Raw genomic sequence first — 21,550 nt, 5'->3', positions numbered from 1 at the left:
AGGTGATGACCAACCTTCCTATCAACTTTCATGATCCTAGGCCCAAGCGTTCTTGAGTTATCATCCGGAAACGGATTGGTCTACATACAGACCGACCGACCGACAAACCGACAGACAGACATCTGCAAAACAATATACCCTTCCTTCTTTGAAGGGGGGCATAAAAATTCAACTTTTCAGATAATAATTATCAATTTCTAAAATGATGAAGTGCAAATTTAAATAAAGTTGCCCACCTTGGTTAATCTTTAGCCTGCTGGAGGCAAGTGATTTCGCCTTTGCTGCTAGTGCAGACCAAGAGATCAGCCTAATCATGGTTTGCACTGTTAGCTACTCAGTCAGTAAATTATCAGTGAACACCCCTTTGAATAATAAGTGGTACTGCTCAAAATGAATCCCATTTTGAAAATATATAGCAGAGTAAAGGTTAATTTGAGCCGAAAGATTTTGTCTTGGGGCTGTTTTAAAATCCAGCAGAACTAACTCACCTAGGAAGTACCCCTCTGGTCCTACATTTGCTGTTGTTGGACTTGTTGGTGATTCTATGGCATTTTTACCCTCTTCTTGTAGCTCAATCGCTGAAATTAACAAGAGCTGTCCATAAGACAGCCAAGCTCGACTATTCGAAATATTGACCCAGAAGCAGGAAAATATTACCCAAAAAAGTTAAATATCAAAAGAGTTTTAAGTTCAAAAGGGGGAATAATTTGACCAAAATGCATATCAGTTATGGGACTTGCTGCTATCAACTTGTTTTATAACCCCGAAGGCACATGGGAAGTTTCAATTCAATATCTGCATTAGTTTTGGAGATAGAAACTTGCATGTAAAACTTTAACCAGAATTTTCAAAGTCCAAAAGGGGGCATAATTTGCCCAAAATACATGCCAGAGTTATGGGACTTGATCCAGTGAGGTTAGTAATTGATCTAGAAAAAGAAAAAATAAGTTTCAAATCTGTATGCCTTTTAGTAATAGCTGTATGTACTTGCACGCAAAACTTTAACCAGAATTTGCTAAGTCCAAAAGGGGGCATAATTTGGCCAAAATGAAGGTCAGAGTTATGGGACTTGATCCTATCAACTAGTTTTATAACCCCGAAGACACATGTGAAGTTTCAAATCAATATCTGCACTAGTTTTGGAGATAATAACTTGCATGTAAAACTTTAACCAAAATTTTCTAAGTCTAAAAGGGGGCATAATTTGCTCAAAAAACATGTCAGAGTTATGGGACTTGACCCAGTGAGGTTGGTAATTGATCTAGAAAAATTAAAAATAAGTTTTAAATCTATATGCCTTTTAGAAATAGTTGTATGTACTTGCAAAACTTTAACCAGAATTTTCTAAGTCCAAAAGGGGGCATAATTTGGCCAAAATGAAGGTCAGAGTTATGGGACTTGATCCTATCAACTAGTTTTATAACCCCGAAGACACATGTGAAGTTTCAAATCAATATCTGCATTAGTTTTGGAGATAGAAACTTGCATGTAAAACTTTAACCAAAATTTTCTAAAATCTAAAAGGGGCATAATTTGCTCAAAATACATGTCAGAGTTATGGGTCTTGACCCAGTGAGGTTGGTAATTGATCTAGAAAAAGAAAAAATAAGTTTCAAATCTAAAATGCCTTTAGAAATAGTTGTATGTACTTGCACGCAAAACTTTAACCAGAATTTCTAAGTCCAAAAGGGGGCATAATTAGGCCAAAATGAAAGTCAGAGTTATGGGACTTGCTGCTATCAACTAGTTTTATAACCCCGAAGACACATGTGAAGTTTCAAATCAATATCTGCATTAGTTTTGGAGATATTAGTAACTTGCATGTAAAACTTTTATAACCAAAATTTTCTAAGTCCAAATGGGGGCATAATTTGCTCAAAATACATGACAAAGTTATGGGACTTGACCCAGAGAGGGTGGTAATTGACCTAGAAAAAGAAGAAATAAGTTTCAAAGCTATATGCCTTTCATTGATGGCTGTATGTACTTGCATGCAAAAACTTAACCAAGGTGTGACGCCGACGCCGACGCCAGGGTGAGTAGAATAGCTAGACTATTCTTTGAATAGTCAAGCTAAAAATTAAGGTATGATTTTATGCAAGAAGACAATGCATGTACAAAATATCAGACACAAGTTTACAACAAAATATAGTATTGATTTTATATCAGTTCTTGGGAGCTGACCTGATTTTTTTTTGTTTTAGGTTCAACTCCTATTTTTTAGAAGTATTTCCGTTACATGTATGACCAGTGTTCCTCGACTTCATGCCTGTTCTCCACAAGTAACTGCCAGCTCTCCAAATGAATCATTGATTTCAGACACAAGTTAGCTACCACATTATCACAGATAACATACGCTGCACACTGGGATGGTGAAGGTTGCAGCACCCAAGCTGACCAAGTATTTATGCAGATTGAGAAATTCTAACATGTTAAAAGATACAATGCATGCTCCCTGAAATTGGAGTTTGATACTTGGAAATTCCGAAAAGTTCACTAAAAGAGAGTTTTGTTTATACTGGTTTTGAATTTCCATGTTATGTCAAGTTTAATACTGTAAAATCATTTAATTATGTGGGCATGAAATTTCATGGGGATATGAATTCATGGATTTCAACTTCTGAACATAAAATTAAGGGAATTTTTAATTACTTGTTAGTTGGGATTCAATTACGTGGATTGACTCATTCACGAAATTCACGAAAATTAGTCCCCCATGAATATTAGTAAATATTATTTGCTTTTGATAATAAAGAACAAATATTCATAAAATCTGGTTGTAAAAATGTTAAATCAAAGCCAGGGAGAGCCGATGCATCAAGAAAATATGTAAATTAAAAAATGTGGTTGTTTGTATTACTATAAAAACTGAATGGAAAGGTCTGTATCAGTTTTGGCTATTTTTCATGAACAAAAGTTGGTTGCCAATAGGACTTTCTTCATTTCAGTTACAGAGTAGGAAATTAATATACATTTGTTTGTTAGGTACAGGTACATGTAAGCAATTTAGACTTTAAAACTGAAAGAAACACCAGTTACACAAATCCTCCCTAAAGCCTAGCCACTTATTTTTTTAATCATCTGGATGCAGACGAGACTTCACCCCACGATTTGGATCTAGCTTAACACTCAGTATACTAACCTGAGGCCTGAAGAACCTGGCCTGAGCCCTGAATACCTAGATCCAACCCTGAAGTACCTAACTTGAGCCCTGAAGTACCTAGTTTGAGTCTTGAAGTACCTAGCTTGAGCCATGAAATACCTGGCTTGAATCCTGAAATACATAACTTGACCCCTAAAGTACCTAGCTTGAGCCCCAAGAGCATTTATTTTAAGCCCTGCATTGCCTAGTTTGAGCCCTGGATCTTCTAGACTGTGTCCTGTCAGAAATATCTTATCTTAAGATAATCCTTCTTTTCTAAGTCATTTCTTTTAGCAGATCTTTCTATGCATAAAGACAGCTAATTTGATGATTAAGATCATATTGTAAAGGAGTAAGTGTCTTTTCCCATGTTTCACCAAAATACTGCTACAATTCCCACAGCTAAGGGAACAGGTCATCTTTTTAAAACACTGGTAAAAAAACTGAACTAGACTTTAACCAGGAACCAGCATAATTTGGCCAAAATGCATGTCAGAGTTATTGGACTTAATGAAATCAACTAGCATCATAACCCCGAAGACAGATGTGAAGTTTCAATACAATATCTGCATTAGTTCTGGAGATAGTAACTTGCATGTAAAACTTAACCAGGATTTCTAAGTCCAAAAGGGGATAAAATTGGGCCAAAATACATTTCAGAGTTATGGGACTTGACCCAGTGAGGTTGGATATAGACCTAGAAGAAGAAAAAATAAGTTTCAAAGCTATATGCCTTTAAATGATTATAAGCCATATGTACTTGCAACCTGGATTTTCTAAGTCCAGAAGTGGGCATAATTTGGCCAAAATGCAAGTCAGAGTTATGTGACTTGATGCGATCAACTAGTTTCATAACTCCGAAGACAAGTGAAGTTTCAATTCAATATCTGCATTAGTTTTGGAGATAGGAACTTGCATGTAAAACTTTAACCAGGATTTTCTACGTCCAAAAGGGGGCGTAATTTGCCCAAAATACATGTCAGAGTTACAGGACTTGACCCAGTGAGGTTGGTAACTGACCTAGAAAAAGAAAAAAATAAGTTTCAAAGCTATATGCCTTTAAATGATAGCCATATGTACTTGCATGCAAAACTTCAACCAAGGTGTGATGCCGACGCCAGTGTGATTAGAATAGCTAGACTATTCTTCGAATAATCAAGCTAAAAACCATTCCACTCTATGTGTATTTGATATATTGGCCTACACATAAATTTGACTGCTTTTAAAATAACAAATTTGTTTACAAACATGTCATGTTCTAGTATGACAAATGATTAGAAAGTCCATTTAATGTCCCATCAAACAATCAGCAGGAAATTTAATAATCTTGTAAATGTCAATAACATCTTAAATGTTAAAATTTGTTTCCTTTGAGAATACTGAAAAATCATTAATTTTTGTGGGAGGACTTACTGTCATTGATTTCACGGCCCAGTCAATCCATAAAATTAAATACCAGAAAAAAGAGCAAAAATTCCAATAATTTCATCTGTTAAATTTCAAGTCTCCTGGATTCACGTTCTCAAGAAATAGCTGGGCTTTTTTTGCACACATAAAATTAAATGATTTTACAGTAGCAGTACCCACTGTTGGCTTATTTGACCTTGTTATCTCTGCTACTTGATATAAACTTTTCCTCCTCATTTTGTTAAAAATACCGCCTGGCCAATCAGTCACAGTGTAGTTTTCCAGCATCATTAACTTGTATCTATATACATGTATATATTTAATAACAAGAAATATCTTTAAAAATGATGGTCGGCGAATTGTAATAAGGAAAGAAGTTTATAAATTTTTCATCTAACATTCATCTTTCATCTAACATTTTTCAAATTGCAAAACTAAACACCGCACTTTAACAATTTAAATGGTTCTCTTTTAATTTTTCGCAAAGGTTTCGTAGGGTTGCAATTTTGTTTCGTTTATCCTTAGACGAATAATTACAGCAGTAGTTCGATGAAGATTCATGAAGCGGTTCATGAGAAGAGGTCATTAAACGTGTTTATGTTTTTAGCTAAATTGGTCCCTATCCCCACTTGTAACAAAATAGCAGGAGACCTTACGATATTGTTACACATCGAGTTTGATAAAAGTCCATTACATTTTAGTGGTTAATGCGAAGAAAGCATATCTACTTTTAGCTATAGTGGTCTCTAATAGGGTCCAAGTTCCTATATAAATAAATCTGGAAGAGGACCTTATAATGATTTCTGTTTCATAAGCAAATTTTGACCGCATAAGCAAAGTTTGACCGTAGTTATATCACATAGATAAACTGTATGCAACGTACCTTCATTTCAGTGTAAAATGAGATTCAGTCATTATATAGCATATATATAATGAAACAGATTTCAACTGAGTTCAATACTTGCATACAATACTAAAAAAGATATTCATATAAAAGAAATCAGTTAAATAATTTGTAACAAATATATCAAAGCAAACAAGTACTCATTTTAATATGCAAACTGAATAAGTCACAAAAGCAAGAAACCTTTTCATATACAGACGACAACTGTAACAAGGAAAATCTTTTAAAAAGCACTTCTCTACATAAAAGACTCTTATCACACCCTTATTCATGTGATACGTAGACCGTATTCAGCTCTTTCTTTAATTTGATATATGTTGGTATTTGAACAGGTTTTTATCATATTTATTAAACTTACTTATTATTTTGAGATATATCAATATTCTTGCTAAATATACTGAGCCAAAGTTAGCTTTAAAACTGTGAGCAGCGTCGTTTAGGATAAACGCTTTGTCTACATTTCACTCAGCGTAGCACAGTCAACAGAGTGAAAGAAATTGACACTCTCGTCCAATCAGGCAGAGCGTTGCATAAATCTTCCGTTTTGATAAATTATCTATAATGCATTATCAAGTAGTTTGATTGGCAAACTGAAGTCACGTGGCATAGGAAAACGAAAACGAATTTAGACGGCGTCGCCGAAAAAAATCAGAAAAACAATATTTGCTGCTAGGAATCACACCAGATGCTTTATTTGATGTCCAATTATTCTAAAATTTGTTTGGGGGAGGGGGTAGGGCGTGATCCCCAAACCCCACTAGTAGCCTAGTAGGAGAGGGATACCCCCTCCTCCCACACCCTCCCCCGCTTGCCATTTTTTTAAACTTTCACCCTGCCCTTTTCAAATCCTAGCTGGAACACTGCCCCCCTGTAAAATTAATTAGATGAAAAAGCCTGTATTCCTTGCTTGAATACAGATACCCTGCTGAGTATTTTAATACAGGGATATATAAAATGGACTAGTGCACCATAAGTAAGCCTATATACATTGTTAGAAGAATAATAGTTATTTCAAAGGAATTCATGTAACTTTATTTCTGGTTTTACCACTTCCTTTGGCAAGCTGAAATTGCTGGAGATAACTGAAACACTTCGTCCTTAAAGACTTATTCAGAATATTCTGTTATTTTGAAGTTATTTATGGGGCCAGTCTAGTATTTAAGTAAGTCTTTAAATGTTTTGAAAGTAAAATCATGCATGAACTGATGAAGAGGCTGCAAGTGTACATGTACAAACTTCAATTTTGGCATATTCTCCAAGTCAAAGGGAAGGGGCTCATATTTTTATGCTATATATACTATTATAAAATAAATTTTTTAGTAGTACATAGCATAAAAATATGAGCCCCTTCCCTGTGCTCCAAGTATAATGCTGAGTAACTTCCCATAGTGTAATGATTTAAATAAAACGCTCTCTAACAACATGATGTCAATGACACAACCATCCTCTTCTATTCAATTGACCATTTTTGATTTTGGCAAAGTTTCATTTTATCAGCTGAAAATGCAATAATCTATTATCTATTCAAGACAATTAAAAATATACTTTGGTATATATTCACACAAAATTTTGTTTACACATAAGTATTGATATCTTAAGTAACAGGTAAAGTTATATTAAATGATTTAATCATTACTTATTCATTAAGAAATCGATAACCTGTTGGCTAGAAAATCCAGTTACCAGACGGCTAAAACACAGTCTAGGCTAGTAGGCATCCAGTTACCAGATGGCTTGACAATTCCAATTTCAGGGTTTCCACTGGCCCCAATTTTTTTTCCGCCACAAAATATCGAAGTCAACGACACATAGGGGGAGGGGGCATCCAGTGAGTGTATTCTCCAACACACTGTGCATGTCGCAACTATTTGTCATTTTTACAGTTTTTTCATTATTTGATTGTAAAACTCTTATTGGGGGATGGTTGGGGGGGAGGGGGTAGGGGGCTCTCCCCTTGGAAATTTTTGAAATACAGGCATGAAATGAAGGTCTCTGGTGCATTTTTATGTTCAAAATTTTGAGATAATGGAGAGGTTAGTACCCTTTTGATGAGGGGGTGGGGGGGGGGGGGGTCAGGGAGCTTTCCCCCTGGGACATTTTGAAATACAGGCATGAAATAGTGGCCTCTGGTGCATTTTAAGGTCCAAAATTTGAGGTAAAGGAGGGGTTAGTACCCTCTTTATGAGTAGGGGTGGGGGGGGGGGGGTGGGCAAAGGGTTTTCCCCCTGGAAAAAATTATAAAATACAGGTATGGAATGGTGGCATCTGGTGTGTTTCTTGGGTCTAAATTTTGAGAAAATATTATTATTTCTTTGCCAAAATGGCAGGTTACTTCTCAGCAAAAATTTAAACAAGAGCACCGCCTTGCGGGTGCTGACGCTCATCTGATTTTTTTTGCATAATAGAAATATTGTCCTACCCATGATTTTCTAAGTCTAAAAAGGGCCATCACTCTTGCAAAAAGCAGGATAGAGTTATGTTTCTTGATGTACAGTGTCCACTTATGATGGTGAAAAACTGTTGCAAGTTTTAAAGCAATAGCTTTGATAGTTTATGAGAAAAGTTGACTTAAACATAATATTCAACCAAGAAAATGATTTTTCTAAGTCCAAAAGGGGCAATAATTATTGCAAAAAGCAGGATGGAGTTATGTTGCTTGCTGTACAGGGTCAACTTATGATGGTGAACAAGAGTTGCAAGTTTTAAAGCAATAGCTTTGATAGTTTAAGAGAAAAAGTTGACCTAAACATAAAACTTAACCAAGAAATCTGATATTTTCTAAGTCCAAAAGGGGCCATAAATCTTGCAAAAAGCAGGATGGAGTTATGTTTCTTGCTGTACAGGGTCAGCTTATGATGGTGAACAAGTGTTGCAAGTTTTAAAGGAATAGCTTTGATAGTTTAGGATAAAAGCTGACCTAAACATAAAACTTAACCAAGAAAACTGATTTTCTAAGTCCAAAAGAGGCAATAATTCTTGCAAAAAGCAAGATGGAGTTATGTTTCTTGATGTACAGGGTCTGCTTATAATGGTGAACAAGTATTCCAAGTTTCAAAGCAAAAGCTTTGATAGTTTAGGAGAAAAGTTGACCTAAACATAAAACTTAACCAAGAAATCTGACATTTTCTAAGTACAAAAGGGGCCATAAATCTTGCAAAAAGCAAGATGGAGTTATGTTTCTTGCTATACAGGGTCAGCTTATGATGGTGAACAAGTATTCCAAGTTTCAAAGCAATAGCTTTGATAGTTTAGGAGAAAAGCTGACCTAAACATAAAACTTAACCAGGCAACGCCGACGCCGACAACCGCTCAAGTGATGACAATAACTCATCATTTTTTTTCAAAAAATCAGATGAGCTAAAAATAAAATTGCATCGGTAGGTCTCCTCTGAAAGACCAAAATTAATCGGAAATTGGGGTCGCAAAAATGTGTGACAAACGAAAAAAAGGCAATCAAGACTAGCATTATTTATAAAATGAAAATTTATAACTTATTTTCTATGGCCAGAGTTAATTTTTACCATTGATTTCTGCTTGTTTATCGCAGTTTTTCATTGGAATTTGCCAAAATCAATCTACGATCATGATTATTAAAAATTATTGGAATTTATCGCGGATGTCCCGGCAGTTGTTCATTCCGAAGTTTTGCTACAAAATATAACTTAGAAATGGCTACTTTGACACTACTTTCGTGATTCCACTTGTTAAAACATGTATAAATCAGCTATCAGTGTCTTTTAATTCAGTCTGTGAAACATCGACGACTTTCATCATTTGTTTACTACACGGGTAATACTGATTTTTTAGGCAAGACAGAGAGTAATTAGACAGAGAAATACACATTATAAAAAAATACATTTACAGCAAAACCTTTTTTCGCCAATTTTTTATTATTTTCGCCATTGGCGACTTTGGCGAACTGCAGCGGAAACCCTGAATTTTATCACATATGTTTGAAGTCGCGGGAGTGTAATAAAGCCATTACATAAAATGATAATACACTAGACTAAGTCACTAGTGTAATAAAGCTTTGATGTCAACGTCGTTTACAATGTAGGAGACTATCTATCTATCTTCCATATAGTCAAACCCCTGCTGGGGACCTAGACTTTGCTCGTCAATTAGCAAGAATGTTAAACGAGTAAAAAAAGTAGTAGTAAAAAGCAAGAAAGAGAATGGTTAAAAAGGGCAGGTGTATTGAAGGTGAGATGTGCTCAATCTGGCTTACAGCTGGAGACGTTAATAAAATTGACTTGTTTATATAGTAAAAGTAATTTTTGATGTTCTGACAGAAAAAGCTAACATGTGATAAAATTGTGACTTTCTACATTGAATTTATTGAACGAGTTGAATAAAATTGATAAAAAGCCTTGCATTTTTTCTTTTTTTTTTTCAACTTGTTTAAATTTATAAATTCAATATGAAAAGACACTCATGTAATATCTTCTTTAAATATTTAGTGTTTATACGGGAAAACCGAAGGTTTTTCCGTCTATAGATAATGTGTACGTGTATATATGTCAAAGTAAACCTATATACCGTTCAACTTGGGAATAAGTTCTATACCTTCACCGGTTTTGTTGTTGTTGTTCTCCCATAATTCTACCGGACCTGCTGCCGTGCTTGCGCAATAAATAATTTTCAGGACGATATTTGATAAAATAAAATTTCTTATGAACGATCGGGCGCCGCATTATTAAAACAAATTATTCTATCGAGTTGAAAATTCGCGGTACCAATAGAAATCGGTGTTATTCGGTTTTCTTCATGAAACGAGTTTATGGATGATTCAAGCGGCCCGCTTTTTGTTTCCAATAATGAATTATGATGTAACTTACAGTAAGCTACATTACTGCATTGTTTGAATAACAAAACCGTTGTTTATTTATTTCTTTGATTGTAGAAAAGCCAATAATTTCAAAAAGGTCAATGTAAAACGAATATAGACACGCTGTCCTAAAATTTTTATTTATATACATAATTTTATCACACATTTACGTCAAAAGTCTCTATGGTCCAGTGGTTAGCGCACATATTTTCCATGCGCGAGGTCCGAGTTCGATTCTCGTAGATTGCTTGAATTTTTTTTTTTTTTTTTTTAGCTTAGGCCCAATTTAATTTTTTTCTTGATATTTATCACACTTTTTTTAATTACTGGAACACAAATCAATAATAAGTATAGTTAACAAATGTTCTGTCTGTAAATTTTGAACAAAATATTCGAAGACATGGAAAAACATATATCGATATTGCTTATCTCCCCTCCCTTCCACAGTCTTTCACATACATTGCAACTACTTTCTAAAAGTCAATTCATTAGAGTTTTAGTAAAATTACACTTGGAAAAAAATGTTGGCTATAAACTTTAGAGGCTCACTACGATCCCTATCAAGCTAAGAAATTAACCTTAATCATATTCAAAAAAAGGTCCCAGACTGTTGTGGTGGAACACAATTTGTCCTAAAAGAGTGTCATTTGACAATAATGGCATTTAAAAGAATTAAAATAGTCCGTGTTTAGGATAGCAGGATTATGTAAGTTCCGGTATCTATACTACAAAAGAATATCAGAACAAGATGATATTGAATGTGATGTTACACAGGCATAATGTGTAAATTGTTTTGTTTTATTTTTTGGATTGTTTTGTCGTTTTTAGAAACTATTTGTTTGTAACAAATGAACTAAAAAGAATATGTGCATGCCCGGATTCAGAAATTTTTATCAGAGCTAGAGAAACAAATTGATAGCAAAGACATGATCGTTGTAAACAGAAACAAAATTGGTAATATTATGTATAAATAAATGACTTGCATTAAAATATTTATCCAAAACTACTGAGGAAGAGTGTGTTTTACGCATGCTCACTGACAACACATAAAGGCCTGATATTGGGTCACTTTTGAATGACTGTTGCACCATATATAATACTATGAGGAAAATTTTGTAAATGACAAAGTGTTCGAATTTATCAATGTTCGTACAGCCCCCATTTTACATACCCCTTTCCGGCGCTCACTTCGTGTGAGTTAAAATTTGCTTACTAAATATAAATTTGAATTATGTAAAGTTTTCAGCAAAAGCATTATTTTGATACCAATAAATGATAACAATTTGCAGATATAAAAAAGTGACAGGTAAAAAATCCCTCGTTATCTGTCCGGGTTTATGCAACAGTTTCGTTTTTGTCGTGTTGAGCTACATGTGAAGTTTCCATTTTCTCTATTTTATCATCAGTACAACTAATGAACTCATGAACACTATTTTCCATTGTCTATCTAGTCTTGATACATTTGAAGAAATGATTAGATCTATGTTCATTTAAACAAAACTTTTTAAAACATTTCCCCTTCTTATTTTTATAACAATAGCAAAACCATCAGGCTTACTGTTAAAACTGAAAGCCAAACAGAAAATATAAGAAAGAACAATTTAATGCAGAAAAAAAGAAAGAATCCGTATCACTATCACTAGGTTTTCCCGTCAGATAGGCAGCGCCTAATTTCATATTACCACTTAAAATTTGGGAAATATAACTGCATTAATATATCTGATAGACAGATAGATTTATTCTGCAAAAAAAATCCATCTACACATTTATGATGGAAAAATTGTTTACATTTTTGCCCCACCCACAAAATTAATCATAATGCCCAAATTTGGAAATCAAATATCTCCAAAAAGAAGCTAAATAAAACAAAAACGTCTGGGTAATATACCTTCTTTAACCTTCTTCTTCCTTCCTAGAGTGCCAATCTTTTCGAGAATTGACTCATCTTTCTTCTTTGGCGAAGTTAATGTAGTATTTGGAGAAGTTGCCATTTTTTCGGATGTAAGAATAGCACTTCGTGATAAAATGTTTCTTACGGTTTAATACCACTAATATTATACATTTTTTCCCCTCTCTCTTTGCTACAGCGATTTAAACTGTGACAATGCAAGTATTTATTTATGTTATACATCCAGGGCTCGATAACGTTTGAAGCGAGAGATTAAAGTTAGGTATTAAACGTAAAAATAGTGAAAATGTTTGAAAGCGAAAGCTTCACCCAAAGAGCTATAAAAATATATATTTTATACTTCTTTGTTTCACCTTATTTTCTGATATTTGTTTATTTTTAGCTGTGGTTAAAAGTCATCCACAGAAGCCCTCCCGATAAGGCTAATGTGTTTGTCATTAAGTTTAATGAAGAAATGCCACAAACAAGGAATAAAACAAAGTGAATTGCAAAACAATGATCGACACGAATGCGTGCATTACACCCAGAAAATACACATGTTAACTGGTTCCATTGCATAACTATGTACAATATGGTTTGCTATTCATAGCACATAACTTGCCAGAAACATTGTTGGGATAATACTATATTTTTCCACGAATTTTCAACATATGTCCGCGAATATATGAACATATTTAATACCACGAAAACATATTTTTTTACATAAAATCCTAACCTGTGGACTTGCAGAAAAGATGTAAGATTTAATATACAAGTAGATCTATACCAATCCACGGCCATATGGTTGAACAATAGAGCTTGACTTGTAGGCCTACTTCTTGTTTTCCTACAAATGGTATATCAAATTTATACATTAAGTCTTAAAAATTTACATTTCAATAAAGTTCAATTTGAATGTGATGGTGCTGGATACAGTTTACTTCCTCGCTATTATCCTATTTAAAAACACATGGGCAAACAGTGAAACATAGTTCTCACTCCTCGTTCTTCTTGTTAAATTAAATTTGAAACAGTTATTTTCTGAGTTTCGTCAATGCACGTGATGAGAACTGAATTAAAGAAAGGTATGCTGCCTTCCACATATGTGTGTACGCCCATCCGTGGAACCGCGATGAAAATATATGAGTGTATTAAAACTATTATATGCACTCGGAAAAACACAGTTCCCATAGGGGTCCGTAATGAGTATACAATGTATGGAGATTTTTGGAACTTCGGCAAAATCGTTCATAGGTTCCTATTTGATGTTGTCTTAAAATGTCAGTTTATGCCTCGGATGTCAGATATTTTCGTATTTGAGAGCTTCAGACCTAGACATTTTAGAAATATTTTCAAACTTAATTTCGTGTTATAAATGTTGATTCTACGGAAGCGTGAATGGGCCATCAGAGGCTAATACTTTATAGTACGTTACGGCTATTGAAAGGATATGCTATGAAAATGTGAATGTAAAACATGTTGTAAATGGAAATGGTGGAGCTTATGTTCAGTCACAATGTTCAGCGTAGACATGTATTTTGCAAGTTACTTGCTTAGATATTCAAGCATCTTTCAATATGACAAAAGATTCTTGCACATCTGTCCAACTGACATTTGATTCGTTCTTAGCAAATTTTGTTGCCGTTTTATTATCGCTTATCTGTATTAAAATGCCAAATGTAATATACTGGTGGAAAGGTCGTCACTTTAGGTTTACAATGACACCCTGATCATAAAACTGGTTTGTTTGTAGAAGTCGTAGGGGCTTGTTGTCATGACACTGTTCAGGAGTCCAGTTAACAGATTTTTTCGACTTACCTTGCATACATTGATATTTACTATAGAACAGAACATTCCACGTGCGCTCATACTGTTAGTGAACATTATTGGTAATGAACAAATTACTAAATCTTGCATCTAACGATACTATGACTTGATTATACGGGTAATATACCACTAAGATATCGCAAGAGAAAACTGGTTATGGTATAACAAGCCTTAGTCATTTTAGTATTTGTTTCTATATTGCAGCTAAAATATATGTGTGTATTAAGATTATTATTTGCACTCGGAAAAAAAAACACAATTCCCACTGGGGCCGTAACGGATATACAATGTATGGAGATTTTTGGAACTTCGGCAAACCGTTCTTAGGGTCCTTTTTGATGTTGTCTTAAAATGTCAGTTTATGCCTCAGATGTCAGATATTTTCGTATTTAAGAGCTTCAGACCTAGACATTTGAGAAATATTTTCAAAATTAATTTCGTGTTATAAATGTTGATTCTACGGAAGCGTGAATGGGCCATCAGAGGCTAATACGTTTTAGTACGTTACGGCTATTGAAAGGATATGCTATGAAAATGTGAATGTAAAACATGTTGTAAATGGAAATGGTGGAGCTTATGTTCAGTCACAATGTTCAGCGTAGACATGTATTTTGCAAGTTACTTGCTTAGATATTGAAGCATTTTTCAATATGACAAAAGATACTTGCACATCTGTCCAACTGACATTTGATTCGTTCTTAGCAAAATTTGTTGTGGTTTTATTATCGCTTATCTGTATTCAAATGCCAAATGTAATATACTGGTGGAAAGGTCGTCACTTTAGGTTTACAATGACACCCCGATCATAAAACTGGTTTGTTTGTAGAAGTCGTAGGGGCTTGTTGTCATGACACTGTTCAGGAGCCCAGTTAACAGATTTTTTTTCGACTTACCTTGCATACATTGATATTTACTCATTTGTAGAACATTCCACGTGCGCTCATACTGTTAGTGAACATTATTTGTAATGAACAAATTACTAAATCTTACATCTAACGATACTTCGACTTGATTATACGGGTAATATATCACTAAGATATGACAAGAGAGGACTGGTTATAGTATTACAAGCCTTAGTCATTTTACTATTTGTTTCTATATTGCAATGAAAATATGTGAGTGTATTAAGATTATTATTTGCACTCGGAAAAAAACACAATTCCCACAGGGGTCCGTAATGAGTATACAATGTATGGAGATTTTTGGAACTTCGGTAAATCGTTCATAGGGTCCTTTTTGATGTTGTCTTAAAATGTCAGTTTATGCCTCGGATGTCAGATATTTTTTATTTGAGAGCTTCAGACCTAGGCATTTTAGAAATATTTTCAAAATTAATTTCGTATTATAAATGTTGATTCTACGGAAGCGTGAATGGGCCACCAAAGGCTAATACGTTTTAGTACGTTACGGCTATTGAAAGGATACCGGTATGCTATGAAAATGTGAATGTAAAACATGTTGTAAATGGAAATGGTGGAGCTTATGTTCAGTCACAATGTTCAGCGTAGACATGTATTTTGCAAGTTACTTGCTTAGATATTGAAGCATCTTTCAATATGACAAAAGGATCATAAATTTTGGTACACAGGTGTAACATGATGAAATACAGGTCAAGTTTTACTTTGAGGTCAGTAGGCCAAAGGTCAAGGTCGCAGTGACTTGGAACAGTTAAACAGTTTCCAGATGATAACTTGAGAATGCTTGGGCCAAGGATCATGAAAATTGATAGGGAGGTTGGTTATGACTAGCAGATGACCCCTAATGATTTTGAGGTCAGTAGGTCACAACAGGTCAAGGTCAGTGAAACGGAACATTTAAACAGTTTTCGGACAATAACTTGAGAATGCTTGGGACTAGGATCAGGAAACTTAATCTGGAGGTTGGTCATATCAAGCAGATGACCCATATTGATTTTGAGTTCCAAAGGTCAAAGGTCATTTAAACCTTTTACAGACAATAACTTGAGAACGCTTGGGCGGAGGATCATGAAACTTTATAGGGAGGTTAATCATGACTAGCAGATGACCTCTATTGATTTTGTGGTCAGTAGGTCAAGCAAGTTCGGCTTTGACATTGGCTTAGTTCTGTGACAAGGCCATATTGTGGGGGTATAATTCGTCACTCCTGTGACAACTTTAGTTGGAGAAATTCTTTAATCTGCAGTGTTGGATTTATTAGCTCGACTATTCGAAGAATAGTCTAGCTATTCTACTCACCCTGGCGTCGGCGTCGGCATCACACCTTGGTTAAGTTTTTGCATGCAATTACATACAGCCATCAATTAAAGGCAAATAGCTTTGAAACTTATTTTTTCTTTTTCTAGGTCAATTACCAACCTCTCTGGGTCAAGTCCCATATCTCTGACATGTATTTTGAGCAAATTATGCCCCCTTTTGGACTTAGAAAATTTTGGTTAAAGTTTTACATGCAAGTTACTATCTCCAAAACTAATGCAGATATTGATTTGAAACTTCACATGTGTCTTCGGGGTTATAAAACTAGTTGATAGCAGCAAGTCCCATAACTCTGACTTTCATTTTGGCCAAATTATGCCCCCTTTTGGACTTAGAAAATTCTGGTTAAAGTTTTGCGTGCAAGTACATACAGCTATTTCTAAAAGGCATATAGATTTGAAACTTATTTTTTCTTTTTCTAGATCAATTACCAACCTCACTGGGTCAAGACCCATAACTCTGACATGTATTTTGAGCAAATTATGCCTTCTTTTAGACTTAGAAAATTTTGGTTAAAGTTTTACATGCAAGTTACTATCTCCAAAACTAATGCAGATATTGATTTGAAACTTCACATGTGTCTTCGGGGTTATAAATCTAGTTGATAGCAGCAAGTCCCACAACTCTGACCTTCATTTTGGCCAAATTATGCCCCCCTTTTGGACTTAGAAAATTCTGGTTAAAGTTTTGCATGCATGTACATACAGCTATTTCTAAAAGGCATATTAATTTGAAACTTATTTTTTCTGTTTCTAGATCAATTACCAACCTCACTGGGTCAAGTCCCATAACTCTGACATGTATTTTGAGCAAATTATGCCCCCTTTTAGACTTAGAAAATTTTGGTTAAAGTTTTACATGCAAGTTATTATCTCCAAAACTAATGCAGATATTGATTTGAAACTTCACATGTGTCTTCGGGGTTATAAAACTAGTTGATAGCAGCAAGTCCCATAACTCTGACCTTCATTTTGGCCAAATTATATCCCCTTTTGGACTTAGCAAATTCTGGTTAAAGTTTTGCGTGCAAGTACATACAGCTATTACTAAAAGGCATATAGATTTGAAACTTATTTTTTCTTTTTCTAGATCAATTACTAACCTCACTGGATCAAATCCCATAACTCTGGCATGTATTTTGGGCAAATTATGCCCCCTTTTGGACTTTAAAAATTCTGGTTAAAGTTTTACATGCAAGTTTCTATCTCCAAAACTAATGCAGATATTGAATTGGAACTTCACATGTGCCTTCGGGGTTATAAAACTAGTTGATAGCAGCAAGTCCCATAACTGATATGCATTTTGGTCAAATTATTCCCCCTTTTGAACTTAAAACTCTTTTGATATTTAACCTTTTTGGGTAATATTTTCCTGCTTCTGGGACAATATTTCGATCAGTCAAGCTTGGCTGTCATACGGACAGCTCTTGTTTTGTAATTTGCAATTTTTGTTTTTCTTCAGTTTCTATTGAAAATTTTTAATTTCATTATTACCAGTTCATTATTTCTAAACACTGCAAAAAAAATACATTTAAAGCAGCATATCTGTCACTGCAAAAAAAATACATTTAAAGCAGCATATCTGTAGATGTACCTCAAAATATCACAAAATTTAGAAGACAAAATTCGGTGAATTACGAAAACCATAATTTTACTGTGAAGTCATTTATTTGCTTGAGAAGAAGGGGACAGTTTTTTTTCATGGATCGCTTGGTTTAGTTCATCCACGAAATTAAATTGAAATGAACAAGAAATTTCCCATAATTCCTCTTTTGTACAAAATTAGAAATCCTCGAATTTATATCCCTTTGAAAAGGCCATTTTTTGCCAAAACCACGAAATTTCAGGCCCACAAAAGTGAATGATATTACAGTACTGCTTATTTTCAAAGTGATTGTTTTGGTGGAATCTGTCAGATACATCTAAAATCCAACATTTATGAAGTACTAATTTTGGAGGATGGGTCAATCTATGGAAGCTGATCCCAAAGAAAAAATAAAATTCCTATTCATTTTATTTTCAAAGTTAAAATCAAAGAATTTATATCGCTATAAAATCACCAGTTTTGGCATTAACCATTTGCCTGCTGGCAGCAAGTGAATTTGCCTTTTTTACGACTGCAGACCAAAATCCGTGCAGGCTGATCTTGGTCTGCACTGTTAGCTATTCAGTCAGTAAAATTTCAGTGAACACTCCTTCAAATAATAAGTGGATCTGCCCAAATTGAATGATTGACCAGTCCATTTTAGAAATTTAGCAGGGTAAAGTCTACACTAAACGTATGATTTGACAGTATCTAATGCCATGATTTTACCCATTATACATTTTACTAACTGCATAAGAGTATTTTATAACTTTAATCATTCTGAATTACATTGTTCTCAGTTTTATTCATTATTGCTGAAACTGTTTTTTTTTTAATTTTGAAAAAAATCTACCTGCTTTTATCTGAAATTTTGCAATTACTCTGATATTGTGCAATTTTGAAGCAGCCCATAGTTCAGAATATTGGGAAAACAAAGTTTTTATTTGTGTAATTGTATGCAAAAAATATCGCTCTGGTAACTTCATTTACGTCATTTTCATTAACTGACATTTTATGCCATTGATTGTCAATCTATTTTTGTTATATCACATTGTATTTAAGCATGTTTCTGATAATTTATTAATATTTTCTTTATAAGAAAAAAATAAATTTAAACTGCCTGTCATGTTGTTTTACATTTGTAAAAAAATAAAATACTGTCTGGCCTGATTTAGTGTTAACCTGTGTGTAGTGAACCCTGCTTAGAAAGTTAAACTTTTAGTATGAACAATGGGATTCCCTATAAATAGAACATATATATTATGAATCTTTATGGAGTGAAACCCTACCTAACAGTCAATGGCGAGCAAAAATTCATCAGAATATGTTAGAATGGTTTATGAAAATCTTATGTGGTAAAATTTCCTTTAAATTTTACATCTGAAATATTTTCAAAACATTTTTCAGTTTAGGATCCATATTGAGTTCATAGTTACATATAAAAAGCATTCTAGTTTCATCACAGTATGAAATGCTACATGGATAACTGACGTGTTGACTATGTTTCATAATTTCACATATCTTCCTGCACTCTGGTGAAAGCATGAGAATACTTCCATTTCTCTGCCAGTTACCTACCAGCACTGTACCATCTTTCGTTATATGGAGCCCAGCAATACCAGACAAATAATTGCCCTCGTATGAAGCAATGACATTGCCTTCAAAATCATATTTATATACAGACGGAGCAAGTATCAAAGGACTGTTAGAAACATAAAATGTCTTTGCGTCTGCTGCGAATGCTATGCTTTCCTTGCTGTCTGAAATTGACAATGTTTTTATTAACTGTCCAGTAATGTTCCGGATTTCCACATGATCTTCATACGCTAAAATTAATTTATCTTTTTTGCAATCGATACTTCTACAAGTGTCACTTAGTCTAATTTCATGGCTTCCAGTGAGCTTTTCATTATGTGTAATGGTAAGAAACTGTAACTTCTGTTCATCCGGAAGTGTCACGGCAATAAGATTCTGACTTACAGCTGCTACACCATGCGGCTTGCTACGCAATTTGTACTTTTCTGATAACAGCTGTTTTTCAACATTAACTAATTTCACACATTTGTTATCAGAATCTATTAATATTAGCTGCCTTTCTGAAATCAGAACACATGTTTCTATATAGCAATCAAACGTATCATCTAATGCTTTTATTTCAATTTCACATTGTGGTTCTGTTTCTGCTATATTCTGCAACAGTTCACCTAGCTTTGGCATGGAGGTGACAATTTCACTGATTTCTGAAGAGCGGTAAAACCTGTAAGACTTGATGCGGCTGTCAGTAAGCATTTGTGTAATACTGGCGTCAATAGAAGTCACTTTCTCGTTTAGATATTTTGCTGCTACAAACAATTCATTTGCTTGATTTTTTTGGAGTTTTAGTTTTCCTTGCAAATTTTGTATACGCTCTTTTATCGAGACTCTATCTTTTCTCAATTTTGACATAACACTTTCATCTGTGATCCTTCTATCATTCAATTTGGACATAATATCTTTCTCGGCTTTGTCTAAGTAATCGGCAATTTCTTTTCGGAATGCTTTAACATCATCAACAGCTTTAGTGTATACTTCTTGCATGATTTTCTCGTTAATGACAATCTCCTCATTTACTTGTTCTAAAGTTTTTAGGAAATTGCCGACTTTAATTTGAAGCTTTTTGTGCTCTGGACCATCAAAGTAGGTAGTTGATATATCTTTTATTAGCTCTACTTTACATGCCTTATGTTCTAACACCATACAATCGACGCAACCTACCAAATCGTGATCTGAGCAATAGTATTTTACTATTTCATTTGTATGTATCACACACAAGTCGGAACAAGCATCCAATGTCATTGATGCAATCTGCGTTTTAGGCATCTTTTCACCTTCTAAAATTTTATGATTTCTACTCATAGCCTGTTTACGATGGACTTTTAAGCATCCAGAGCAGAAATGTTCCTCACAGTTATGACAATATCCTATGGCAACCACCCAATCTCCGTCACTGCAACAAGGCTGACAAAACAATTCACTGTCTTCGGCAGAGGACTTCCCAATATTGTCCTTGAATAACTTATACATATCCATTTCTCATAAATAACTGCTTGACACTGTAAAATTTTAAAGAAACCAGGAAGAATCGATTATATCTCCAGTTAGTCTGTTTAATATACCGGTAAATGTTTGTCAGTATGTAAACTAAAATATAATTGCCATGTCACGACATGTAAAATAAATATTTCCCGTTGAAATATGATAACATGTTTATAAATATTTAAAAGGTGCTCAGTTACATACAAGCAACCTTTTATATCATTTTTCAGTTTTCATATATTCTGTTAGAGATTTATTTAAAGGTATATTAGTTCCAAATTTAATATTTAAAAACATGAGCAATTACTTCATATAGTTTATGTAAACATAAAATTAACAAGTTTATGTGTATTTACAGTACAATGCATTAGTTTAAAATAGTACACACTGTATACATGTATAGATTCACAGTGTAAATGTGTACTTAGTCTACCACTAAAAAAAAACTTACTGTTTTTTTAACAATCAACTATTACTGCATGACATTTAACTATGAATGTAGCTCTATATTCAAACTTAATTTATACATTTAGTAAAGCAAAATACAATTGATGAGAAATTTATACATTGAAAGTAAATATCTAAAGATAAAATATTTAAGTAACAGATGCCTATTTAAGGAACAAAAAGACCCATGTTCGAGCCTCACTCGGAGCATTGA

At 34.1% G+C, this 21,550-nt stretch overlaps 2 protein-coding genes across 2 annotated transcripts in view; both read right to left on the bottom strand.

Annotated features, from left to right (window-relative positions):
• LOC123551273 (beta-parvin-like) overlaps positions 1 to 12,311 on the bottom strand; it is a 113,827-nt gene extending 101,516 nt beyond the window's left edge. Inside the window, exons 1-2 of the mRNA XM_045340080.2 lie at positions 12,170 to 12,311; positions 489 to 578 (exon numbers count right to left, since the gene is read on the bottom strand). Coding sequence (XP_045196015.1) covers positions 489 to 578; positions 12,170 to 12,272 — 193 coding nt within the window. The 5' untranslated portion in view covers positions 12,273 to 12,311. The remainder of the gene's footprint in view (positions 1 to 488; positions 579 to 12,169) is intronic.
• Positions 12,312 to 15,566: 3,255 nt separating this feature from the next.
• LOC123551264 (uncharacterized) lies at positions 15,567 to 21,090 on the bottom strand. The gene has a single exon (XM_053540806.1). The coding sequence runs from the start codon at positions 20,881 to 20,883 to the stop codon at positions 19,189 to 19,191; it is 1,695 nt and encodes a 564-aa protein (XP_053396781.1). The 5' UTR covers positions 20,884 to 21,090; the 3' UTR covers positions 15,567 to 19,188.
• Positions 21,091 to 21,550: the final 460 nt, after the last annotated feature.

This window comes from Mercenaria mercenaria, chromosome 4, assembly GCF_021730395.1.
Source record: "Mercenaria mercenaria strain notata chromosome 4, MADL_Memer_1, whole genome shotgun sequence".
Lineage (NCBI taxonomy): Eukaryota > Metazoa > Mollusca > Bivalvia > Venerida > Veneridae > Mercenaria > Mercenaria mercenaria.
Note: the sequence above shows the minus strand (reverse complement) of the source record. Positions and strands in the feature narration are given on the sequence as shown.